The 23339-nt window shown below is 41.4% G+C and overlaps 1 protein-coding gene across 1 annotated transcript in view; it reads right to left on the reverse strand.

The window, feature by feature from the left end:
- KCNK10 (potassium two pore domain channel subfamily K member 10) overlaps window positions 1-23339 on the reverse strand; it is a 93874-nt gene that overhangs the window by 25280 nt on the left and 45255 nt on the right. The window contains exons 3-4 of the mRNA XM_073349364.1: window positions 11732-11849; window positions 8599-8759 (exon numbers count right to left, since the gene is read on the reverse strand). Coding sequence (XP_073205465.1) covers window positions 8599-8759; window positions 11732-11849 — 279 coding nt within the window. The remainder of the gene's footprint in view (window positions 1-8598; window positions 8760-11731; window positions 11850-23339) is intronic.

Consider the following 23339-nt stretch of genomic DNA (forward strand, 5'->3'; position numbering starts at 1 on the left):
ATTATTGATGAACTGAAGCAGAATGTACGTGGAGTTGATAACAGGTTTGGGGAAAAGGTGGGGGTGCATAACAGGTGAGAGATTTTTGAAAAGGGTTGAGGGTAGTCAGCTAATTATTTCTGACAATCAGGGCTGTTTTAGAAAACTGAGGAGAAGGCAGAAGAGTTTTGAATGATTAAACAGTGTCTGCGTGTTGCATTTAGAAGAGCATGTTGCCTAGAGTATAAGGCAGAGTATAACTGTGGTGCTTCTCTCTGCTTGATGCTGACAAGAGCTCTGCAGAACAGACATTCTCCCCCATCTGAGTGCCACTGTTCTCTTTCTACCAGCTATTGGACTGACCTTTCAACTACCACCAAGCTCACCACCTCCAAGGTAGGGGACTTAGAGTTAGGACTTCTGGGATCTATTCTTGTGTTTTCCACTGATTGACAGTGTATCCTTGAGCAAGTCACTTTGGCTTTGATTTTCAAAAATGAATGTCGAAAGTTAGGCTCCTACAGCCAGATTTTTAAAACTTATTTTGGTGTCTAAAGATACAGATAGATTTCTGGGGATTTTCTATCTGCATTTTTAGGCACCTAAATACCTTTAAAAATCTGGCCCATGGGCACTTTTGAAAATGCTACCCTCTGTCCCACTGAAAAGTTATGGGATTTAGCCTCCTAACTCACTTAGGCACTTTTTGAAAATTTTACCCCTAAATCCATCCTGAAGCACCTAAATTGGTGGCTGATTTCCAAAAGTGTTATTCCAGATTTACAACAGCATAACTGAGATCAGAATATGTCCCAGTAAATAGATTGGGAACTGTTTTAAAGGTTGATAGAGCTCAAGCTGTTTCTTTCTGAGAATCAATGTTGCCTAATGGGCTGAGCATTAAACTGGGACTTAGGACACCCAAGCTCTGTTCCTGGATTGTCCACTAGCCTGCTGGGTGACCTTGGGCAAGTCACTTCCTCTCTGTGCCTCAGTTTCTCTATCTGTACAATGAGGACAATGGTCCTGATTTCACTGGTAAAACACTTTGAGATCTACTGCTAAAAGCACTAGATAAAAGCTAGGTATTATTATTATTATTTTATGTGACAAACTGCATTATTAGGTCTCACCTTTGCAGAATGATGCAGGTTAACATATTAGCAATGGACCATTTTTGTTGGTATTTGAGTGTCTGTCCAACTACAAACCATATGAAGGAACAGCTCTTTTACCACCTCACTGCAGATCTCCTATCTTCAATACAGATCTCTCTGATCTACACTTTCTGTTAAACCTGAGTTGGAGTCAGTGGAAGTTTTGTCTTGGGATCAAGGGCAAAATAAGATCTATAGTGTAGATCAAAGAATAAACTTTTGCCCTGTGCACATGCCAGCCAAGGAGTTAGAATAAGGTAACTACTTTCAAGAAATGAAGTCATCCAGTGGGAACTGTAAAATCAAAAAGTCACAGAGCCTTCTTCATGGAAATGCAGAACATTTCAGGGGACAAAAGGTGATGTGTCATATTCTGCTTCTGCAATGAAATTTACCTTTCAAGAAACTACTGGAACTTTACTTCAGTCCTGCTGGATTTATCTGGAAAACTGCCTGGCTTTGGCTATCAGAAGCTCAGCCACTAAGGTGATGAGTATGGGATGGGTGTATTAACTGATAGAGTCAGTAACCAATCCAGCCCAGTCACTAAATACTACTTTTAGAAATTTCACACAATTTGTCTATTACTGAACTAGACTAACTAGTGCTAATAATTCAGAGGAGCCCCTCTGCATCCATGCCTGGGGAAGGAATAAGAAAGGTTTAAATAGAGGAAGTTTGTCATGCATCATGGCAATCATATATAAAAATCTGAGATGGCCCAGACTTTGAACCTCAGATCTGAACCTCTGAATTTTCGATCCCATTTGGATTTTGAATTCTTAGATTTTTGGGGAATGTTTGGATCCAGGGTTTTGATTTAGCCAATTTTCAAGACAAGGGACCATTTGCAAAACTTGGATCTGTATCTAGGTTTGGTTTTCAATCACCCCAGGGTTCAGGGGTGTTCAGATTTGAGGTTGGGTTCAGGACCATCTTTAGTTTGAATGAATTTCACATAACTTTCTTAGGCCTATTTCTGTTTAATGCATCTGACCTTGCTCATGGAATTGTACTGTAGATGTTCTAGGCCAGATCTTTAAACTGGTAGACAGTTAACGCATGACCAGACAGTCTGGTGAAACTGTGTTCAAAACCACTTGCACTTGGTGCTAGTGTGGTCTTATAAATCTGATCACTAACAAACTACCTTCTGTCCATACAAGCTCTCTCCTCACAGTTTACTCTTTCTAAGCAAGATACTCTGCTATATGGGAAGCAAAAAAAGAAATAACCTCAAAGAAGCAAATCCCCAATTGCTGCTATGGATCCAGACAGAATCATAGAATCAAAATTAAAAGTGTTTCATGTCAGTTTACCTCAAGGCTTTATGTAATGATTCTCTCCAAGGGTTACATCATCTTTTTGGTTTTTAATAGCAAGGTAACCTTGTGTCTGCCAGAAGTATTTTCTTCCCAGAGACTATGGTTTACATCATGTCTACCTCAAAGGTTTCTACAATTGACTTAACAAGTTAATCAGGAAAAGAAATGTCACTCTCACCAGTGGGAAGGAATTCAAATTAAAACTATCACAGCACTCGCTACTTTGCTGGATTAAATAGATGGTATCTCTTTCTGATCCTGCTAATATGACTAGTTTTCAGAAATGAAAATGTTGAGATTAAATGCTATGATTTAACTGGTTCTTTTCAACAGTGGCTGATCCAACTTTTGTCAATGATTTTCTTTTGCTGAAATAAATGTTGGTGGAAAGTACCAGACTAACAATTTAGGAGACCGAAGTCTCAATTGATTAATCTTATACACTCATGGAATAATATTGCACATTCAGTGCATTATGCTGGGCTTTATACCTTCCTAGACACATCTGCCCATCAGCCAACATCAGGGACAGGATACTGGATTAGAGAGATGGATCATTGTTCTGATTCACCCTGCTGTTGCAGTTCTTGAATTCACATAGATGATGTGACTTTTACTCACAGGAAAGTTCAGTGAGTAACACTGTTCTCAAAACAAGATTGCAAAAGTATTTGATCCTTTGAGGATTTTTGAGTATGTGGTTTAATATACATTGATACTGGCCCAAAACATACATGTAATAGAACTTCATACAGACACAGGTAAATGTTGATTTATTCTATATTTCAGGATCTACTTGGGAAGTAGACATGTTAAGCTTCTCACTTATTTAAACACTAATTCAGTCCATCCTGGACTGGGAGTGTCAAGCATAGGGTACAGCTTCTACTACTTTGAAAAATAAACTGGAGGAAAGGGCATCCAGCTTCAGACATTCCAGGATGCATTTAGGTGATTCCTAGTGAATGTTTCAGTATAGATTAAAAGTGAGATTTCCCCACTTTATATTTAATTAACTATGGGTCACTTTCTGATCTCATCGGTGTAAATCCACAGTAACACCATTGTCAGGGCTAAATTCTGACCTGGATTTGACTTCTGTGTTTGAGAATATTCCCATCTGTGTATGTGTGTGGTTCAGCTCCTCAAAGAGAAAAAAAATGGATGCAAGTTTGGATCTGACAGAGGTCTAAGCAGTGAGTAATTCCTGCTAGATGGGAAACAAGCAGGGTCTCTGGATCCTGACATTACACTACTAGAGAAGAGACAACCAGGATACTTCAAAGGTAACCACCACTTCCCCCAAGCCTGGCTACAATACTCAATAGTGCTGAGGAAGTTGCAGGTCTCATTTGAAATGAATCTTTGCTTAAGAATTCCACTGGGATATGATTCTCAAATAATATTACAAGTTTCAAGTGGGAGTTACAGAGAGAACAGGAAGAGAAGGAAACAAATGAGAGAATGAAAAGGAGCAAGTCGACAGGTAAAACGGCAAATGTGGAGGAAAGAAGGAAGGTACTAAAAGGGGGGAAATAAGTGATTTTAAACTGCTTCACCCTGCAGTAGCTGCCTTCCTGTACTAGTGTCTGTTCCAGCAATCACTTTTACCTCATTTTCTACTCTCGAGAGTACAAAAGAGATATACTATAGGAAATGAGTTCAAAGTGGCCACAGATCTCTACTGACAGGGCAGATGAGGCAGTGGGGGTAGGGAGAGTGGAGCAAGGAGAACAGATCTGATGTATCCAGGAAGACACAGAAGAAAGAAGTTCACAGAACGTGAAATAAATGCTATCTGTTTAGAAAACAGTAGAAGAAAGGAGTTAATCAGCTTTTTAGTATGATTTTTTCTTATTTGTCTACTAGGAGCTACTTTTCACGGGGTTATTCCAAAGTTCAATGGAAGTGCAGACAAGATGTTTGAGCAACCCTGTGTTAAACCTACTATTGTTTAGAGAATAATAGTGAATGCTACTTTCAAAGAACTTTAAGGCCAGACCTCATGTATCTATGTCAGACTTCATAAGGGAAGATCAAAAGGGCATATCAAAGTTGAAACCCTGAAGGACAGATAACAGATGTATTAGATCTGTTAAGTCCCTCCATTTCAACCAGGGACAGCTTGCCTACACATAATACATCCCAGAGTTCAAACTGGGGCAGTGGACCTCTGCACCATTCCCAACGCTGTGCTATGCTTTAGAGCAGTGGTTCTCTACCTGTGGTTTGCGATTCTGTGGATGCCTGGGAGTCTGGAGACTGTGTCTAAAGGATCCATGAAAGACTTAGACTGAACACTGACTGAACAGAATTCAACTACACAGACAATAGATTTCCAAAGGGGTCCACATCTCTATTCAAAAATTTTAGGGGTCCGCAAATTAAAAAAGATTGAGAAACCACTATCTTAGAGGCATAACACAGCTCATAGATGTTAATGGTCTTTTACTGAACTTTAAGACTGAGAGTAAGTTTACTCCAATATACTCATTGGATCTTCTTTCAACTTGGATTCTAAACTGTCTTTAACGATCTGAATTAGACAGCTGTCTAGTTTGCCCTAAATTAACTTTATGATAATGGTGGGGGGTACATTCGGTAGCAGAGGGACTGTGAAATACATTTCCTTCTACTTTTAGTAGCTCACAGTCTCTATGTGTGTATAGGAACAGACTAAAAGAAAATGGTTTGCTTTTAATGCTAAGGATTCTTAAATCACTGATGTTTATCACAGAAGCAACCTTGGGCTGTGCACAGAATGCTTTACGAATGTAGAAGTGTTGTTATTAAGCTTATGGCTTTATGCCACCTTGACGTAAAGTTAGTTTCTGAAGTGCCTAGAAAGCACTGTCAGATCAAAGTGATTATTATTACCTTCATTACTAGAAATCGTATTTATCCATGATTCCCTCAGATAGGCCTCTGGGGTGATTACACAGGGTGCATTTTTATACTGGTTTGAACCAGCAGCAGGTGACCCTGCGTAAGAATGCTAGTGACCACAGCATACACACCAGCTGAGTGGTAGGTGTGAACACAGCCCTTTTCCAGCAGACCACACCTCCTGAGGCTGCAGCGAATGGCCCAGCAGCCAGGTTCTACCACCTAGTGCTCTCCAGCACTAAGGAGAAATCCTGCCCTTCTGCCTGTACAGGGGAGAAGAGGCTCCCTATGGCCCCCTGCTCACTAGTGCACCCACACAGTAGAGGAAAATTTAGCCCTTAGTATTTATTTAACCCTCAGTGACTTCCCTGTCAAACCCGAACTGAATGTGCTGTTAAAGGATAATTAAGGCTCTTAAATAGGAATCAACAAATGTATACGTTGCAAGCAAATTAATGGCTGTTTTGGTGGCTATTTATACGTTCAGACGTAGTGCCAGAATTGCTTTTGGAGTACCAGCTGAACAGTGGCACGCATCCGAAACGCACTGTCAATAACGCAGGCGTAGCGCACATTCCATAAGAGCAGCTCTCTTCTTCCCTCCGCCCCGAGTGTGAACTGTTCTTGAAATGACTCTGAGTGCAACGCACATGGGCTGTTTAGTGTGCAAGGGAAATGTGGTGTTCTCAGGTTCTAATCTATGCCGAGATCTAAATGAGATTTTGTGAGGATGCCCAGATCTTGTCAGACAACCAACTGTGCTAGTGTGACTCCTCAGGAAGAAAGCATCCTTTTGCCTTTCCAGATATGCTCTGGGATGTCAGAGGTGAGCTGCCTACCGCATGGTGTGGGACAGCTGTTCATGGTAATGCTGTTGCAATGAGCAACAGGATTGTTAAGAGAAGGAATTGGATGATAAGAACTCTGCAGTGCAGGTAAATCCTGTCACCCTCCCCAGCTCTCTACACAGCCACGAAACAACCCACATCCAGGTGAACCAGTGCAGTTCCACTGCACAGGGCGTGGAAGCAGGATTCAGGGAAACCATGCACACTCACACGCATTGGAGCATAATTGTAGTGGGGGATCCTAGCACACTGATGCCTGGGGGATGCTGAGGGAGCACTGAGGGGCAGAGTCAATACATCCATGAATAAACAGCTCCACCATCCTTTCTCTTTGCAGGGGATGGTGAACAGAAGGAGCAGAGGGCTACTGTAGCCCTAGACTGCAGTAACAGCTACAGTGCTCAGAGGATCACATCACCAACAGAGCTCTGCAGTGCACAGCCCATTTACTCAAGGGGTGTACTGGGAGGAATACAAGCCCTAAGTTAGTTAAGCATTTACTTTGCCATTAAGGAAGTAAAAAATATCTTTAGCGTTTCTAGGTTGAGCTAAATTGTCCCTCATCTCTATTCTGCCCACCCTTTTGGCTACAGCTTCAAAATGCCTGGAAACATGAAATGTCAGTTTTGATGTCAGGTGACTCCTCAGATTAGTCTGTTGAGATGTTATTGGGATGTTTGGGAACCCTAGAACTCCACTTAGAATACTGTACTCAGCTGTCCCACCTCAGTGCCACACAGGGACAAATCTGAAGAACTTCAGAACAAAAGCAACAAAAATGTTTAATCAGTTGAAATGATGAATTTGAGGAAAAAGTAAAAGGATTAAATCTGTGCAGCTCTGCAATACAAGATTTTGGAAAGGTGCAAATACCAAGACAGGGGGAATGGTTTGGAGAGAGAGAGAAACAAGGAGCAAAGGCATCCAGCCAAGAAAAGGAAAAGGTACTATGGTGGGGTGGGAGAATAATACTCCAAAGGCAGTAGTGGCAATTCCATTCAGCTTTAGATCTTGAAGTAATTCTAAAAGATAGGTACATATAATTATCATCATATTTACAGAGAGAGAAGCTGAGAGTTTAAGGAGTCTATCCAAGGTCACCCTGCAAGTCTATGGCAGATCTGGGAATAAAGCCAAGGTTTCAGGATTCCCAAATCGATAACTTACCCACTGGTAAGCTTTCTCCCTGGAAGAACCACACTGGAATGCTCCCAGGAGTGATTTGAAGTAAATTGGATGCAACAGAAAATATGACCAAAGGGGCCTACATTTTCTAAAGTGACTAGCAATTTTGGGTCCCTTGATTTTTGGGTTCCCAACTTGAGACATCTACGAGGGATCAGATTTTCAGGAAGTGGATGCCTAGCCGTTTCTGAAAATCAGGCCTTTTCTAGCTGTCTCTAGTCAGGCATGTAAAAATTGAGTCATCCAAAATCACTAGTCATTTTTGAAAATGGAGGCCAAAAGATATTACTAAGGTGTGGACTGGGACATTTCACAGGTAGTTTAATCAGAGAAATTACTTATACTCCAGTCTAATGCTCAATTACTTTAGTTCCAAAATCGGCTACAAGTATTTTGCCTTGTATCTGTGGGAATGTTTTAGAGATGGAGGCTTATTAAAATAGTCAGCCTGGACAACCCCTCACCTACCACATCCCCCAGACAGGACTTACCTCCAGTTATGCCACATACCAGGGAACTACAATATGGTCACATCATTCCTGGAAGTCCTGCATCTAAAAGGGGAATCCTTGAAGTGAAACCACTATGTTAGCAAAGCAGCATTAGCCAGTGCTGTGATACCACTCCCAGGGGAAGTGTCTGATGTACTTCCATGGGGGATATAATTCAACAGAATGGATCACACCAGGGACAGTAAGTTGGGGGTCATTGCACTAGGGCCATTCAACTTCAGAACATTTTGTATAATTAGGAATTGGTATTAAATGTGTAAGTAGTATCCAAATGTGATAAAAGCCATAGAGAAGGGGAGAACTATGGACCAGATCCTCAGCTGGCTCCATCACAGTCAGTGGAGCTATGCTAATTTACACCAACTGTGGATCTGGCCCCATATGTCTGTTATTCTCTATATAGATACCTTTCAGCTATCTCTCTCCCTGAGTTCTATATAGTTCACCCCAGAAATCAGGCTTTCCAAATCTTTCTGTTTTCAGTACTGATGCAACTGAGAGTTACTCTGTATACCTGGTCCCACAGAATCTGTCTCACTTTTTCTTCATTTTCGATGCAGGAAACGTAGATCACACAAACAAGCTATGCAATTAAAGATATTTGTGCCCAACATGCAAAACTTTCTAAGATCCTGAGTAACATTAATAGTATTTGAGATTAAACAAGGTAGGCCACACCAGCAAAGACTTTTAACCATGATCTTACTCGGAAAACTTTCTCCACTCTTGTGATACTTTTCCCAAAGATGGTTCCTAGTTGATCTCCAATTCCAGCCAGCAAGAAGCCAAAGAGTGGAATCCCAAAGATGGCATACAAAATGCAGAAAATTTTGCCTCCTTCAGTGCTTGGGGCGATGTTCCCATACCCTGGAGAGAAAAATTATCATCATAACTTCACAATTCAGACATGGCCTCTTGTGCAGGTACCTATACACCACACCCTGACTGCAGATGGTTTCTGAGCAAGAATAGGAAGGTTCCTTACATGCTCTCCACCACATTATGCCCGTTGAACAGAAGTCAGTCCAGCCTTTTTAGTGGTGCCCACTGGAAACCATCGTTAGTTATTCACATGTAACCCTCAGTTACTACTATTTATCTCTGGGCTCATCTTCCTAATTAAAGCTGTTTGAGTAACTGGGCTACTTTTACTCAGCATGGCAGCTGCACAATACGCTACAGGAAACCTTTAGATTAGAGCCCTAGCCTATCTCTTCCATGCTGCTGCTGCATTTGAACTCTATCAATTGCTTCCTGATGGGAGGATGACTCACCTGAATATTGTCATTCCCAGTTTTCAGCTCTGAATTACATAGACTCTTTATCACAGATTATACGAATTGCCATTTCCAGTCCTTACTGCTGTGCTAACATGAGGCTTCAAGGACTCCTTTTATTGGAGTCCTGCTTTGAGCAGGGGGTTGGACTAGATAACCTCCTGAGATCCCTTCCAACCCTGATATTCTATTATTCTATTCACTCTTCTTTTCAATTTAATAATAAAAAACCTTAAGTTTTATTTGAATTTTAATGGACTTTCACAAGCAGCTCTTTAAGAATTCCCTCTGGAGATTATTTACATTTAAATAGCATTGTTAACGTGGTAATAAAGACTTCTATATGTCTTCATGTTGGCCATTGTTAAGGTAACTCACAGAGCTGCCTCAACAGAGCACGAACACTAATTAACACATCATTACCTGTTCTCTGTTCAGTCTGAACACCTTTGGGCAAGTTTGGTTTGGACTTCAGTTCTGGTTCCAAACCTCAGAACTCCATCCAAATTTCTGAGATCCTTGCATAGACATAAGGTTTTTATTTTCAGTGTAGGAGTCCTTCTGGATATTGTTTTCTACAGAGAGCAACTCTCTTATCAACTGCTGTAAAATGCAGGGAGCCCCTTGCCCAAAGGTTCCCACAATCTTACTACAGATAGAGTGCAAGGGGGCAGTGGAAGGCTAGTCCTGGCAGAAGTATTGGACTTTCTAGAGAGGACTGCCAGGAAAGCATAGGGAAGGTCTTGTCCCCTTAGCAGGTGGAAGGTGCCAGGAGCCTTGGGTGTGCAGAGGAGGAGAACACGCTGTGACATTTCTAAAAGTGTAGCCAAGGCTGAGAGTGAGTGCATTTCCCCTAGGGGAGGAAGAGCGATAATGCCTCTGTGCAAACAAGTGAAACACCTACAGCCACTGCAGTTTGCACAGACATCCCCTTTCTCCCCATTCTCCATGTGCCTCTATATAGTGCTCTATGACTTCAGTGTCCATTGTGTCTCTGTTTGGGAAGCATGGTTACCATTAAAGAGAGGAAACAAGAATTATAACTGTAACACCTGCACCATTACAGTTAAGATTATTTTAGGATCTCCATTAAAACCCTTTCATTATAGTGGTTTGTTGCTTGACTACTCCGAAAATTAGCACACACCTACAAATGGATTATTTAAAAATATAAAGGAAAAATCAGATTAGATTCAACATTCTAACTGGTAAATCCTAGTGCTGATTTTCGTAACCAAGGCCCTAATTGATGCAATCAACAGGGCCTGATTCAGGAAAGTATCCCTGTTTAGAAAGATCACTTAAGTACATGCTTGACTTTAAGCATGTACTTAAATCCTACTGAAGTCAACAGAGCCTAAATATATGTTTAAATGCTTTTCTAAATCAGGGCTATGAAATGTAATATGCCATTTATGAAGTTCCCAAACATTTTTTCATATAAAAATGAATCCATATGAGTAACACCTCAGTTATTGACTTTCCACAGAAATATAAGCTACTGGTAAAGGCAAAGATCATCAACTGAGTGTCCTCAGAAGAAGTAGTACAGAGAGAGGTGACAAAAGTCATTAGGGGGTAAAGATTTCATTCATAAATAGAGAGATTGAAAAAATCGGGGCTATTTAGGAGGATACAAGTAAGAGGGAACCTGACAGATTAATACAAATATTAGTGGCATAGAAAAGGTAAATTTGGCATTCCTATTTAGCCTTTCACATAATTCAGGAATAAGAAGACATTCAGTGATATTTAAAGACAACAATTTAAAATCTGGTAAAAGAAAGTTATTTTTTCCACGATACATAATTAACTTGTGGAACTCATTGCCACCAGGTATCATTGAGGCCAAAAGCTTAGTAGGATTTTAAGAAGGATTAGATATTTATATGGACACTGAGTATAGCCCCGGTTAAAATAGCTAGGATTTGAAAAATTAATGAGGGATATAAACCCTCATGCTTCAGGGCATACGCCGACCATAGACTAGTGTGGTTAGAAAGAAATTACCCTTATGGGAAAGTTATTCCATTAGTGACCACTGCAGAGTTTCTTGCAGCTTCACGTGAAGCATCTGGCACTTGTGCTTGACCTTCAGAGACAGGGTTGGCTTGCGTAGCCACGGCCAAGTAGGCAGCCACCTGTACTAGTAGTAACAGGGTTACAGAACTGTGAACATTTCTGCAGTACTTGATTTCTGGTTCAGTCTTGCTTTCTTGGATTCTCATTATATAAGTAGTTCCGGATATGCACCCCACAGCTCAGTGTCAGATACACTACACAATGATACAGTGAAAGTGCCCCCAAGAGTGCAAAAAGAAAAGGAGTACTTGTGGCACCTTAGAGACTAACCAATTTATTTGAGCATAACTCAAATAAATTGGTTAGTCTCTAAGGTGCCACAAGTACTCCTTTTCTTTTTGCGAATACAGACTAACACGGCTGTTACCCTGAAACCCAAGAGTGCAGTTCTGCTGCTTTGCCTGTCTCTCTGAGATTTAATAAATCTTATTTTGCTCTCCACTTCTCAATGTCACCATCTCCCTTAAAATATAAATATACCTATGGTTGTGATGACTGTTCCAGCAAAGAAAAAGGCACTTCCAAGATCCCAGTGACTGCTGTTGTTAGAAGAGTTTCCTATGGGACTGACTCCTGCGTTATCTGCATCAATGGCATGCTGCAAGGAAAGAGATAACAAGTCAGCCCGCAAAGTGCCTTCTCAGATAGGGTACAGTTAAAGACAGGAACCCCAGCTCCACACACCAGTGGGGAAGCTTGGATCTGAATTCTGTAATTGATGCTCTAAGTACAGTAGCATCCTCCATACAAATTGTGTCCCCAAAGTATTCTACAGAGTTCAATAATAAATATGAAAGGGGAAGAAAAGTGAAGAGGCACAGACAAGTGAGGAAAGATACAATGAGGCTTGAAATCAAATGGAGAATTGGTACAGTAGAGAGATGCAGAAATGCTGTTCCAGAGGCAGAAGCTGCAGAGGAAAAGGCTCTCTAATGGTGGACAGGGATGAGGTGGATGCTAAATGTGACAGTGGGGGTAGTAAATAGAAACAATGCTCATTGAGTCAACTAAATCTAGTCAGTCAAGGGTTTTAATTATCAGGCAATTAAATAAATTACATTAAGTTATTAATATATCAGATACCAAATAAAATGCAGAATACCTAATCTGAAACAAACAAAAAGGACTCCTTAATAAAAATATATTGAAACAAATCTGTGACCACCTAGGACTTCCCAATTGCCACTATAATGCACACCATGAACCCTTGGGATTTCACAGCACTCGTGGTGATTGATCCTCCTGTCTTAATAGCACAGGTGCCTGCCATCTGCTATAAAACTCAATTAGCCTTCATCAGTAGCCATGACACAGCTGAGCAGGTCTGATCCCATACTGTAGATGGCAGTGTTGCATATAAACACTAGCAGTATGGAGCTTTTCATGTATGGTCATTGGATCGTTCTCCATGCCATGCCAATAAAAAGTCTGCAGGTGGCCTGGCGGTAGGACTTGGATTACAACTGCAGCGGAGGTTAACACAGAAACCCCCTTCAGATTACTGTATTCTCTGCATATTTATATATCAGTACAGTTATGTGACTTCATGTACCCTGAGGGGATAGTCACAACTCTAGAAGGCATTTAGCGTCTGGGGGTTACTGAGGTGTGAAGTCTTCCCATGTAGCAAGGAAATACCTGGACTGATACGTTTAATCTATAACTCCAGTACTTCTTGTTTTTAACAAATCCAGTGACACCACCCAACTGCAACCTTCCTTCCCTCCCTGCCCCTTCTGTACCTGTCTCTGACCCCACCTCTGCTCTACTGGCACCTCCCTTGGCAGTCTCCCCTACTCTCTTTCTGGAACATTTGTTCCATCTCTGAAGAGATCGCCACTATCCACAACTCCTACATCTCTCATGCTCTCCATTGCCTGGGACACTCAGTAACCTAGATCCCCCCACTCTGTCATGATCTGGACTTTCACAACCTTGATCTCTGCCTCTCAAACACTCGCTACCATGAATCATCCCCAAACAATTCACAGTGAGGGGGTCAAGCTTTTCCTCTCCCCCTCCTGCCACTTTCAACCCCTCCCTCTTATCTCTTCCCACTTGTTCTCATTGGAGCCCCATTAGACTTTATTCTCCTTTCCCACTCCATGTTGCTGTTATCTACTCTAACCATGACTCCCTCCAATCTCTTTCCCCTTTGATTTGCATCTCCCTCTAAATATAATCTCTGATATTTTATTTTTGGTGACTTCAACTTCCATGTTGACAACCTGTCTGGCTTGTTGGCTTCCCACCTCACCTCCTTGTTCAGCCTCCTTCAATTCAAGATCAACATTCCCACCAACTGATCATTTGGCCTTTATCTTCACTAAACATTGCCCCTTCTTTCATCTGTCCCCATCTGAATCGCCACTTTCTAGCCACCCCGCTTTCAACACTGCCCACTGCCATCAACCAGCTCGTCATTCCATGGTTTGTGTCCACCATGCCCATGACCTTTCTGCTGCTGTACTCTAGCTTCATCTTCCTTCACCTATCTGCTGCTTTTAACACTGTCAGCCACACCTATATACTTGATATTTTGTCTGCAATGCCCGTCTGGAAGCCATGGTGCAGGACAGCCCCATAGGCTTAGTCTTCAACCCTTCACATGAGTGCATACCTCCATCCATCATATCTCAGAACTGCATTTGTTTCCATCTTTAAAACCTGATTGACCTATTTTGATTTCTAAACAAGCAATTATCCATGCTCTTGGTGCATGAAACATAACATTCTATATATAAGGGACACACAGGGTTCAAAACAGGGGTACTTTCAATGATAAAGCTCTCCCAGCCCACCCAGTCCAGCAGGACTGAGAACTCTCTCCCCATCCCCTCAGTGAAAGCATAGACAGGCTTTGCAACATGCTGTGAAGATCTGCAGACTCTGGCTCCTCTGGAGTAGAGGGAAGAAAGCTCCAGAGTCAAAAGCCCTCACTAAGAAGGCTCTGTCAGCAACCTCTTCCCATTTAAACTAGGGATTCTAGCTCAAATGCCTCCACGGATCTCAATTGCTGTAAGTAAGAGTGGGTCTCTAAAGTACCCAGAATCCAAGCCATTTAAGTACTCACACAGTAAAAGGGTTTCTCTTAATAGAATCATAGAATATCACGGTTGGAAGGGACCTCAGGAGGTCATCTAGTCCAACCCCTGCTCAAAGCAGGACCAATCCCCAATTTTTGCCCCAGATCCCTAAATGGCCCCCTCAATGATTGAACTCACAACCCTGGGTTTAGCAGGCCAATGCTCAAACCACTGAGCTATCCCTCCCCCCCAAAGCATTTCTTATAGACTTGAAAAAAGGTTCCATCTTGGCAAAAACATATATCAATCTTCAGTGGCTTTTCATTTGAAAATGGTAAGTGGTAGGTGGCTTAGAAGTTGATCTACAAACTTTATTAGTGTTTTCTCTATGCCTTACCCAATAATTTATGAAGATATTGAACAGAATAGAAATGGCCTCAGGAGAGATCTTTGCAGGACCTCACTTGATATGCCCTTCAGCTCAGTTGTAAACCATTGGTAACTACTCTCTGAGTACGGTTTTCCAATCAGTTGTGCACTTACTTTATAGTAGGTTAATCTAAGCCAGTGGTTCTTTTTTTTCGCGGACCACTTGAAAATTGCTGAGGGTCTCGGTGGACCACTTAATGATCTTTCCAAATGATGTTTGTACTGTTAGCTAACTATTGTAAAGCCCTTTGGATAAAAGCGCTATATAAAAAAAAAACCCTTAATAGGTGGCTTCTAAGTGGTACGTTGCTTTTCATTTGAAAATTCAGAGTGGTAGGTGGCTTAGAAGTTCAAATTTTCAATGTTCATTTTTTTCATTGCAAATATTCCATGTGATCAAAACCTTTGCTCAGAAGCCAAATTAGAGGGGGAGGAAAATGCCTGCAACAAAGCTGAAAATATTCAGACATAATTTTACAGAAAAACATTCACCATTTATTCAGAGCTCTAATCTTGGCTCCATGTTCCTGTAGCATTATGCTTTTTACTCCTAGCCCATAAGGCACCAGTACAAACCACTTCTCCAAAATCAGAAGAGACATTTCAAGACAAGGACTAAGGCATTTCAGGACTAAGATATTTAGCACAGCTGTGTCTTTACAGAAGTTCAGACACATACAACAGCAAAAAGCTGTTCAAGGGCACAACTGATGTGGTGGTGATGGGGTGACCTCATTTAACAACCTGGCTTATATTACAATTATAGGGGAATACACTGGCTGGAAGGGTAACTGAAATTGCTTTTTCTCACATGGCCTATGCATTTTAAGAGTGGTGATGGATATTAGATAGGAATCACTGTCAAGTGTTTAGAGCACAGGGCTGGCCATTAAGAGAACTGGGTGCAGTTTTTGGCTTGGGATACCAATTTAACCTATCTATACTTCAGTTTCCTCACCTGTAAAAGAATAAGTAAAGTCCATTTATTTATGTCTAAATCCTGGTGACCTCATAGAATAATTTTCAAAAGTCTTTTTGATCCATCACTAACTTTGACACTTAACAGCTGACCTCCCACTGATATGCTGCACACCTCCTATCCATCTCCTCGCTGGTCATCCCCTACTACGATGATCCATCACTATTCCTTCCATGACAACTTTGAGAAAGTTATTTCCATCTCTATGCCTGATCATGTGACCAAAGTATATAAGTTTGTGTCTGTTGATTTCCAAGAGCAGAGTCCACTTCTCTCCAATAATATTTCTAATCTAAGTGTTCATCCAGGAGATACGCAAGAGCTCCCCAGCACCACATCTCAAAGGCTTCATGTTTCCTCTTCTCAGCAGCATTAGTTTCCCAGAATTCACATCCCTAAGTCACTATGGAAAAAGAAGAAGCTTTTCACCAGTCGAACCTGCATACGTTTCCAACTACCGCAGTTTTTCCATACTTCCGTAAGGGAGGCCATGACTGGGCAAGCCATCCCTAGTCTTCTTCTGATTTCTTTGGAGCAGCTTCTTTGGTTGGATGTGTATGATCCCAGATAAATACATTCATATACCTCCTCTACAGTTTGACCATTGATTGTGATGTCTACTTTCATCCTGTTATTATTGATTGTATCAATATACATGCATTTTGTTTTGCCACGTTCAGGAATAGTCCATATCCTCACTAACTGTTTTTACAGACTCCAACATTCACTGCATTGCATCAGTGGTTGTAGCAAAGAGTATCACATCCTCAGCAATCTGAGGTCAGTTAAGAGGTGTCCACCAAAGGAAACCCCAGCTCCATGCACTTTATAAAAACCTTCCAAGGCTTGTCACATGATAAATTCTGCATACATGTTGAAAAGACCTAGGCACAAAGCACAGCCTTGTCCCTCACCTGGCCCACTCACTGTCACCTGCTGCTGTTCACACTGTGCTCTCTTGTTGACAGTAGAGAATTGTGATGCGTTCTATTCAACGTTTAGAATCGCCACATCTGCTAGTATCCCCTAGAGACGGTCATGTCTGAGGGTATCAGATGATTTGAAGTAGTCAATGAAACATAATTAATGGGGCAATTATACTCTCTACATTTTTCAGTGATATGACAGATTGTCATTGCCAGTAATAGGCTGCTCTGACATAGTGGTCAGAGACAGGAGCGTAGTCAGGGTCACTGTCAAAAGTCACATCAAAGGTCAAAGCCAGAGTGAGAAGCCAAGCCAGGGGTCAGTGCCAGGGTCAAAGTCAGTAGATACGCCAAGGATTAAGCCACAATCAGAGACAGAAGTAACGCCAAAAGTCAAACTGGAGTCAGTCACTAGAATTAGGATTAGGAAGCAGGAACCAAGAACAAGGAGCAGTACAGGAGCAAAAAGCAGAAACAAGGCCAGGAGGCAGCAACTAGGATAAAGCTGTGGTAACAGGAGCAAAGAGCAGGAACCAGGCAAGAAGACGGGAATTTGGTCTCAGGGATCTAGTCAGCAGCATGCCCAACAAGTAGTTTCTCAGACAAATGGTGGGACAAGAACAGGAAGCTTTGTGCATGGTGGTAACCAATCAGCAGTCTGCTGCTAGTCACCTGACCCTGCTGAGTCAACAGGTGTAGCCTCTGGGGGTGAGGTATTAGCTACAGTTCCCTCATCTGGACTTGCTGTGGGGTAAAGCAGAGGGGAAGGCTGGTTGGCCACCCCCTGGGCCTGGATTCAGGAGTCATAGCGCCTGACACAGATAGTCATGATTTAATCATGTGTGTTTTGTTCCTCTCTGAAACCAGCTGCTGATGGTGGTAGATCTGCTTCTATAATTCACTTCATGCCACCCTGAATTATGTAGAGCAATACTTTACTCATGTATGATATCAAGGAGATGGGCTGAAGATACGGTACTCTGTTATATCCCTGTTCTTTGATAAGGGCAGAAAGATTCCCTTCATCCAATTGTCTGGCCAATTTCTAGTCATCCATACATCATTGCAATTTTTTCCACATGAGATCAATACCACAGTCATCAACCAGTTTTAGCAGTTCTGCTGGTACATTAAATATCCTAGTTCTTTCCCTGGTTTCATTTCCATAATAGCACATACCACGTCCCCTCGCAGGCTGCATACTCACTTTTCTATCATCCTGTATTGTAAGTGGCTCTGATGAGGCATACAGATTGGCACAGTAATCTCTCCACCTGCATTTGATATCCTCACCTACGTCAGAGGTAATGCCCTCTATTTATACCCTGTTCATCACTGTTCCAGGAGTGCCTTACAGAATTACCTTGACCAACTATGCAGTCTAATCATTATTGATATTTGGTTTTCTTTTCCTGTTATTATTATGCAGGAAAGCTCTCGGGGGGAGATTTATTTATAGGCGTTTCTATGACACTCATCACTAGAGTATTGCTGTGCCTCACTGACATTAATGAATTGACCCTCCCAATACCATTGTGAAGGAGGGATGTTTTATTATCCCCATTTTGCAAGCTGGGAATCGTGGCACAGAGAAGTCTGTGACAGAGCCAGGACAGAGTTGACATTTGTCCTAACAGCTGTGAGCTTTGTGGTCATCATTATAATCTCCAGTGGAAAGGAATTCCAAAGCCATGGACCAGTCTACTGCTCTCACAAGTTTTAACCCTGTCGTTGACAATTCCATTGTCCCTGAAAAGCATGACCTATTACAGAAGTTCATGGTCACACAAGACAAGGCAGATGATAGGTAGCCTGAGTTTGAGGCATTGATTTGAAGATCAGGGTCAGACTATAATTGGAATTGATATCCAATGGGGAACCAGTGTAGGTAACATGTTAACAACACCTGATATTGTTTAGCAGGTGCACAGCCACATTTTAAAGCAGCAGGAGCTCTTTCGGAGTTGTTGTCATTCTGAAGCACAGTTACAGTAGTTGAGCCTGACGGTCACAAGGTAAGTCAGCACCTGAGATAATGGATGTAACCTCCTGAATATTCAGAAATGGAGAAAGGTGCTTCTGGCCCCTCTTACCATATGGGAAATCAGCAGCAGAGTCTGAGCAAACCCTGAAATTATGAACTGTCAACAAGCAGAGGGTCAACTCCCTCAACTAAGGATGATGCACTTGTCTACACTTAATAGAACAAGAATCCCTGCATAGATTACTCATAGACTGTAAGGTCAGAAGGGGCCACCGTGATCATCTAGTCTGACCTTTGGATAGTTCTTTGGTGTGTTCCATCTTTCCACTAACATCATTTGCTTCTTGACCATAGTTAGTTTAACCCAGACAACCATCCTCTGGCAGCATATGTCTACACTAGGCCATTTGCCCCTCAATTGCCAATTCAATCAAAGAACTTATATTTATCAAGTCTTGTGTGGACACTCTGCATATATTTGATCCAGGCTACAAACATATGTACACATGTTTGTGCATACTAGCCTTTATAAATATGTTAACCACCTCCATTTAATTGGCAATCAATTTGAGTCTAATCAAAAAAATTTAAAAAAAAGTCTAATGCAAAAAAAAGCAGCAGGACAGCTGGGAGGTGGTGCTATGAACTGCTGACTTGAGGGCAGGGCGAGGGATAAGTAGAATGGGATGTCAAGAGGACTGATTCTGGGTTTGGCTCAACTAGTATTCTAGCTCCTTTTGCGTCTTCAAAAGAGTCCAAAGCCAAGAAAAAATGTTTTCCTTGCCAACAGAGGACAAATACAACACACAAACCCTCTTGAGCTTTTGGAGGGTTATTCAGTGGAAGCAGAACAAATTTATCCAAGGGCAAAAATTTGGCAAAAAAAAAGAGAGTAAAAAAACCAACCTCTTCCACTTTTTTTCTTCCTTTCCAGTTCTATTAAATCCCTTCCAAGGATTGTGTTTAACTTTATAATCACTGCTTTCCTCACCATCATTCTCCTCCAAATGGATTCCTATCATCAAGCAGACAAAAGGATGTTCCTGCTGCATTTGTTTCTCTATTATAATGACTTCTTATTAAGAAGATAATAACTCTTCTTTAGACTCTTCCTCTCCTTGTTATTTTCCCCTTCAGTGATTAAGAGATGCTTGCTGTAGATTCACCTTTATTCCCAGTCCTACAATAATGTTCTGAGGACTCATTAAGTTCCCAACAATTGTTTTAGACAATCTGTTTCTTTGCCAGCTCTACCTTAACCAACCCAACAAAATAACAAGAAACAGGATGTGCGTAGAATCATCAAAGCTAACTCATGACCTTATAATTGTAACCCTTATCCTTTGTTTACCTGCCAGCTCCCTTTATTTTTGTATTCTCTTGTCCTATTATGTTTCTATTTAAATGCTAAGTTCTTAGGGATGAGGACCTGGTCTCTGCCCATAAAGCATCCAAGACACTTTGGACACTACATAAACAAATGATATGTAGAAGATTAATACACCATTTCAACTTAGTCTACAATGCTTTCCTTTTGCATTCCTACATTTCCTATATAAATTCTTTCTTTGGATTCCACATCCTTAATTGTCAGTTCAGCTTCTGAAACTGTGGCCACGTTAATTACCATGCTCTCTAATTTTTGCCTGAAAACATTTTATATCAACTTCAATTCAATGATTGCTTTTCATGGGTCAAATAAAAAATGCATCTAAATAATAGTAAGAGTGATGTCTAGGGACCTAATGATGACTCTATGCTTTGTCTTATACAGCAGAGATAACCTCATGCCTCATAGCTTCTGCTAGGATGTGACATTGACTGTTTTATTAGGGAGCAAGAGAATCATATCAACCTGACAAGGACCAAATATACAGTGGGATTAAGCCTCAGACATTAGCATCAGAAGAGTCTTGCTAAATTGTAAACCATGTCATACATCCCAAGTCATTTGATGCTCGGAGTCTCCGAACAAAGCAATGGAATTTTGCAATGTTATTTCATTAAATAAATAATAGATAATATAGACAATATAATTGTCTTGTGAAACTTTAGCCCAATACAAAAATACACTTAAATAGAACAAGAATCCCAGCATAGATTACTCATAGATTTTAAAGTCAGAAAGGGCCATCATGGTCATCTAGTCTGACCTCCTGAACAATGCAGGCCGCAGAACCTCACCCACCCATTCCTGAAATAGACACTTAACCTGTGGCTGAGTTACTGAAGTCCTCAAATCACAGTTTCAAGATTTCAAATTACAGAGAATTCACCATTTACACTAGTTTATATCTGCAAGTGACCCAGGCCCCATGCTGCAGAAGAAGGTGGTCTATGCCACTATGTCTATGCCAGGCCCCATGCCACAGAAGAAGGTGCTGCATAGAAGGGGTCTATGCCAATCTGACCCTGGAGAAAATTCCTTCCTGACCCCAAATATGGTGACCAGTTAGACCCCGAGCACCGTGGGCAAGACCCACCAGGCAGATACCCAGGAAAGAATTCTCTGTGGTAACACAGAGCCCTCCCCATCTCGTGCATTGTCTCCAGTCATTGGGGATTTTTGCTACTGGCAGTTGCCGTTGTAGGCAGTCCCTTCATACCATCCCCTCCATAAACTTATCAAGCTCAGTCTTGAAGCCAGTTAAGTTTTTTGCCCCACACTGCTCCCCTTGGAAGGCTGTTCCAGAACTTCACTCCTCTGATAGTGATAAACCTTTGTCTAATTTTGAGCCTAAACGTGTCGATTGACAATTTAAAATGAATGAAGTGTTAGATTTATACTAACTACGGTAGCTACTTCTTTAAAATGCCTCTATAGATGAGCTGATCGATTAGGAAAAAAGTCTATCTGCCTTACATACAATCATAATTCTCTCTATGAAATACAAAAACACATTTTAAATTTACTGTATTTATGGTTGCTTGGGTTTTTTCTAAACAAATAAGAAAAAATTCCTCACGAAAGCTCATGCTCAAATAAATTGGTTAGTCTCTAAGGTGCCACAAGTACTCCTTTTCTTTTATCCTAGGTAGGGTGACTTAGGGCTAGAGCACTGGACTAAGTCTCAAGAGAGCTGGCTTCTATACCTGGCTCTGCCAGGGACCTTAGGCAAGTCATTTTCCTCTTGAAAAGTGCAATACAAGAGCTACATAGTGTCATTTTTATAAGTTAGGAGCATAACCTTGCATCATAACAATGAGGGAGGTCAAGAGAAATGGAGCAGTGCTGGAGATGAAGATGATGCCTGAGTCATCCTGCTATGAATGATGTGACCCATCAGGGAAGTGCTGCCACCCTTGTTGCAAGTGGCAGCTGTTTAACAATGTACAAAACAGAAATTTAGGGCAAAGAGTAAAAAAAAAAAACCCTGTCATGCATAAGGCCTGATTCTTATTTACATTATAGACCTTTTATACTGCTCTAGCCATGTAAAGGGAACTTAAAGTGAACATAAATTAAATGTACAGCCGCTTTAAGGGCCCTTTACACTGGCAGAGTATAAGGGGGCATAGTGTATGTAAGAATCAGGCCCATTGTACTAAAAATAGTAACCAATCGGCCAAATCAATGGGTCTTCACTCACGCAGAACAGCCAGAGAGCTCAGTAATTTTGTCCAGTGCATGTAAAGTGCTTTGTGATTCTTAGTTGAAAGGTGCCATGTAAGTGCAAATATTAATATTGTCATTTCCTGATTGTCTTATATGAGTGGGAATTAATTAGCCCAAGTTTTTCCAAATAAATTCTGTATTTTTGCAGATCATTTTTTTCTGCCACAATCAGCTTCTCCATCATCTCTATTGGGTATATCAAGATTCATAAATCTGTCTCATGAATTCCCAGCATGCAACCCCTGGGGAGCAGCCAAGTGAAGCTGAAACAGAATGACAGGCTAAGGCCCCATTCATAATCAGACTTCTCCTTGAAGGTTATTGAGTCCGGCATGCTGGGTGGCACTCTCTGGGTATCATGCCCAACCAAGAAACTGCAATGCTTAGGCAGAGGAAAAGCCCAGGGGTGACATCCTGGCTAAATTGACATCAGTGAAAGTTGGTTATTGATCAGGTTTTCACCCAAGTACCGGAGGGACTCTACGGACTACAGACTCTCCTTTGCTGACCTCCAACTTGACTTTCATTCCAGCTACATATTTCACTATATGAATTTATTTTAAAACAGCATGGAATCAGCACCATCAGTGTGGCAATAAGCGCATTTTATGAGCTTTCACTTTTATCTTCAACCTTAGACTCCCCTCCCTTTGTCCCCACTCTTTATTTATGGAAAGTCCTGCCTGCACTATTTCTAATTGATCCCCAGTTCTTCACACCTATTTTGAAGGAAGGGCCCTGTTAGAAAATCATCACTATAACGGCCTGATCCCACAGTTCTAATACAGACAAATGTGCCCTTGCCTGTGCCAGGAATGCAGGGTTGAGCTATTCATCAATTACATGGATGTTTCCTAGACACAGTAAGGATAACTAAATTAGTGGGAGTATTAGTATTACTATAGTGCCTAGGAGCCCTAGTCATGGACCGGGACCCTACTGTGCTGGGTGCTGTGTGACTATTCAGATTTAGGTCTCAAAAAATGGTATTTGATTTCAAATATATTTCTTCACTTGCTGGATAGTCTTCATTGGAGCTACTCATGCCCCTCTGTCTTAGTGACTGAACCATACACATACCCTGGCAGTAGTGGAATTCCACTTGGGATGAATGTGGTTCATTATTCC

This window comes from Lepidochelys kempii, chromosome 6, assembly GCF_965140285.1.
Source record: "Lepidochelys kempii isolate rLepKem1 chromosome 6, rLepKem1.hap1, whole genome shotgun sequence".
NCBI classification, from domain to species: Eukaryota; Metazoa; Chordata; order Testudines; family Cheloniidae; genus Lepidochelys; species Lepidochelys kempii.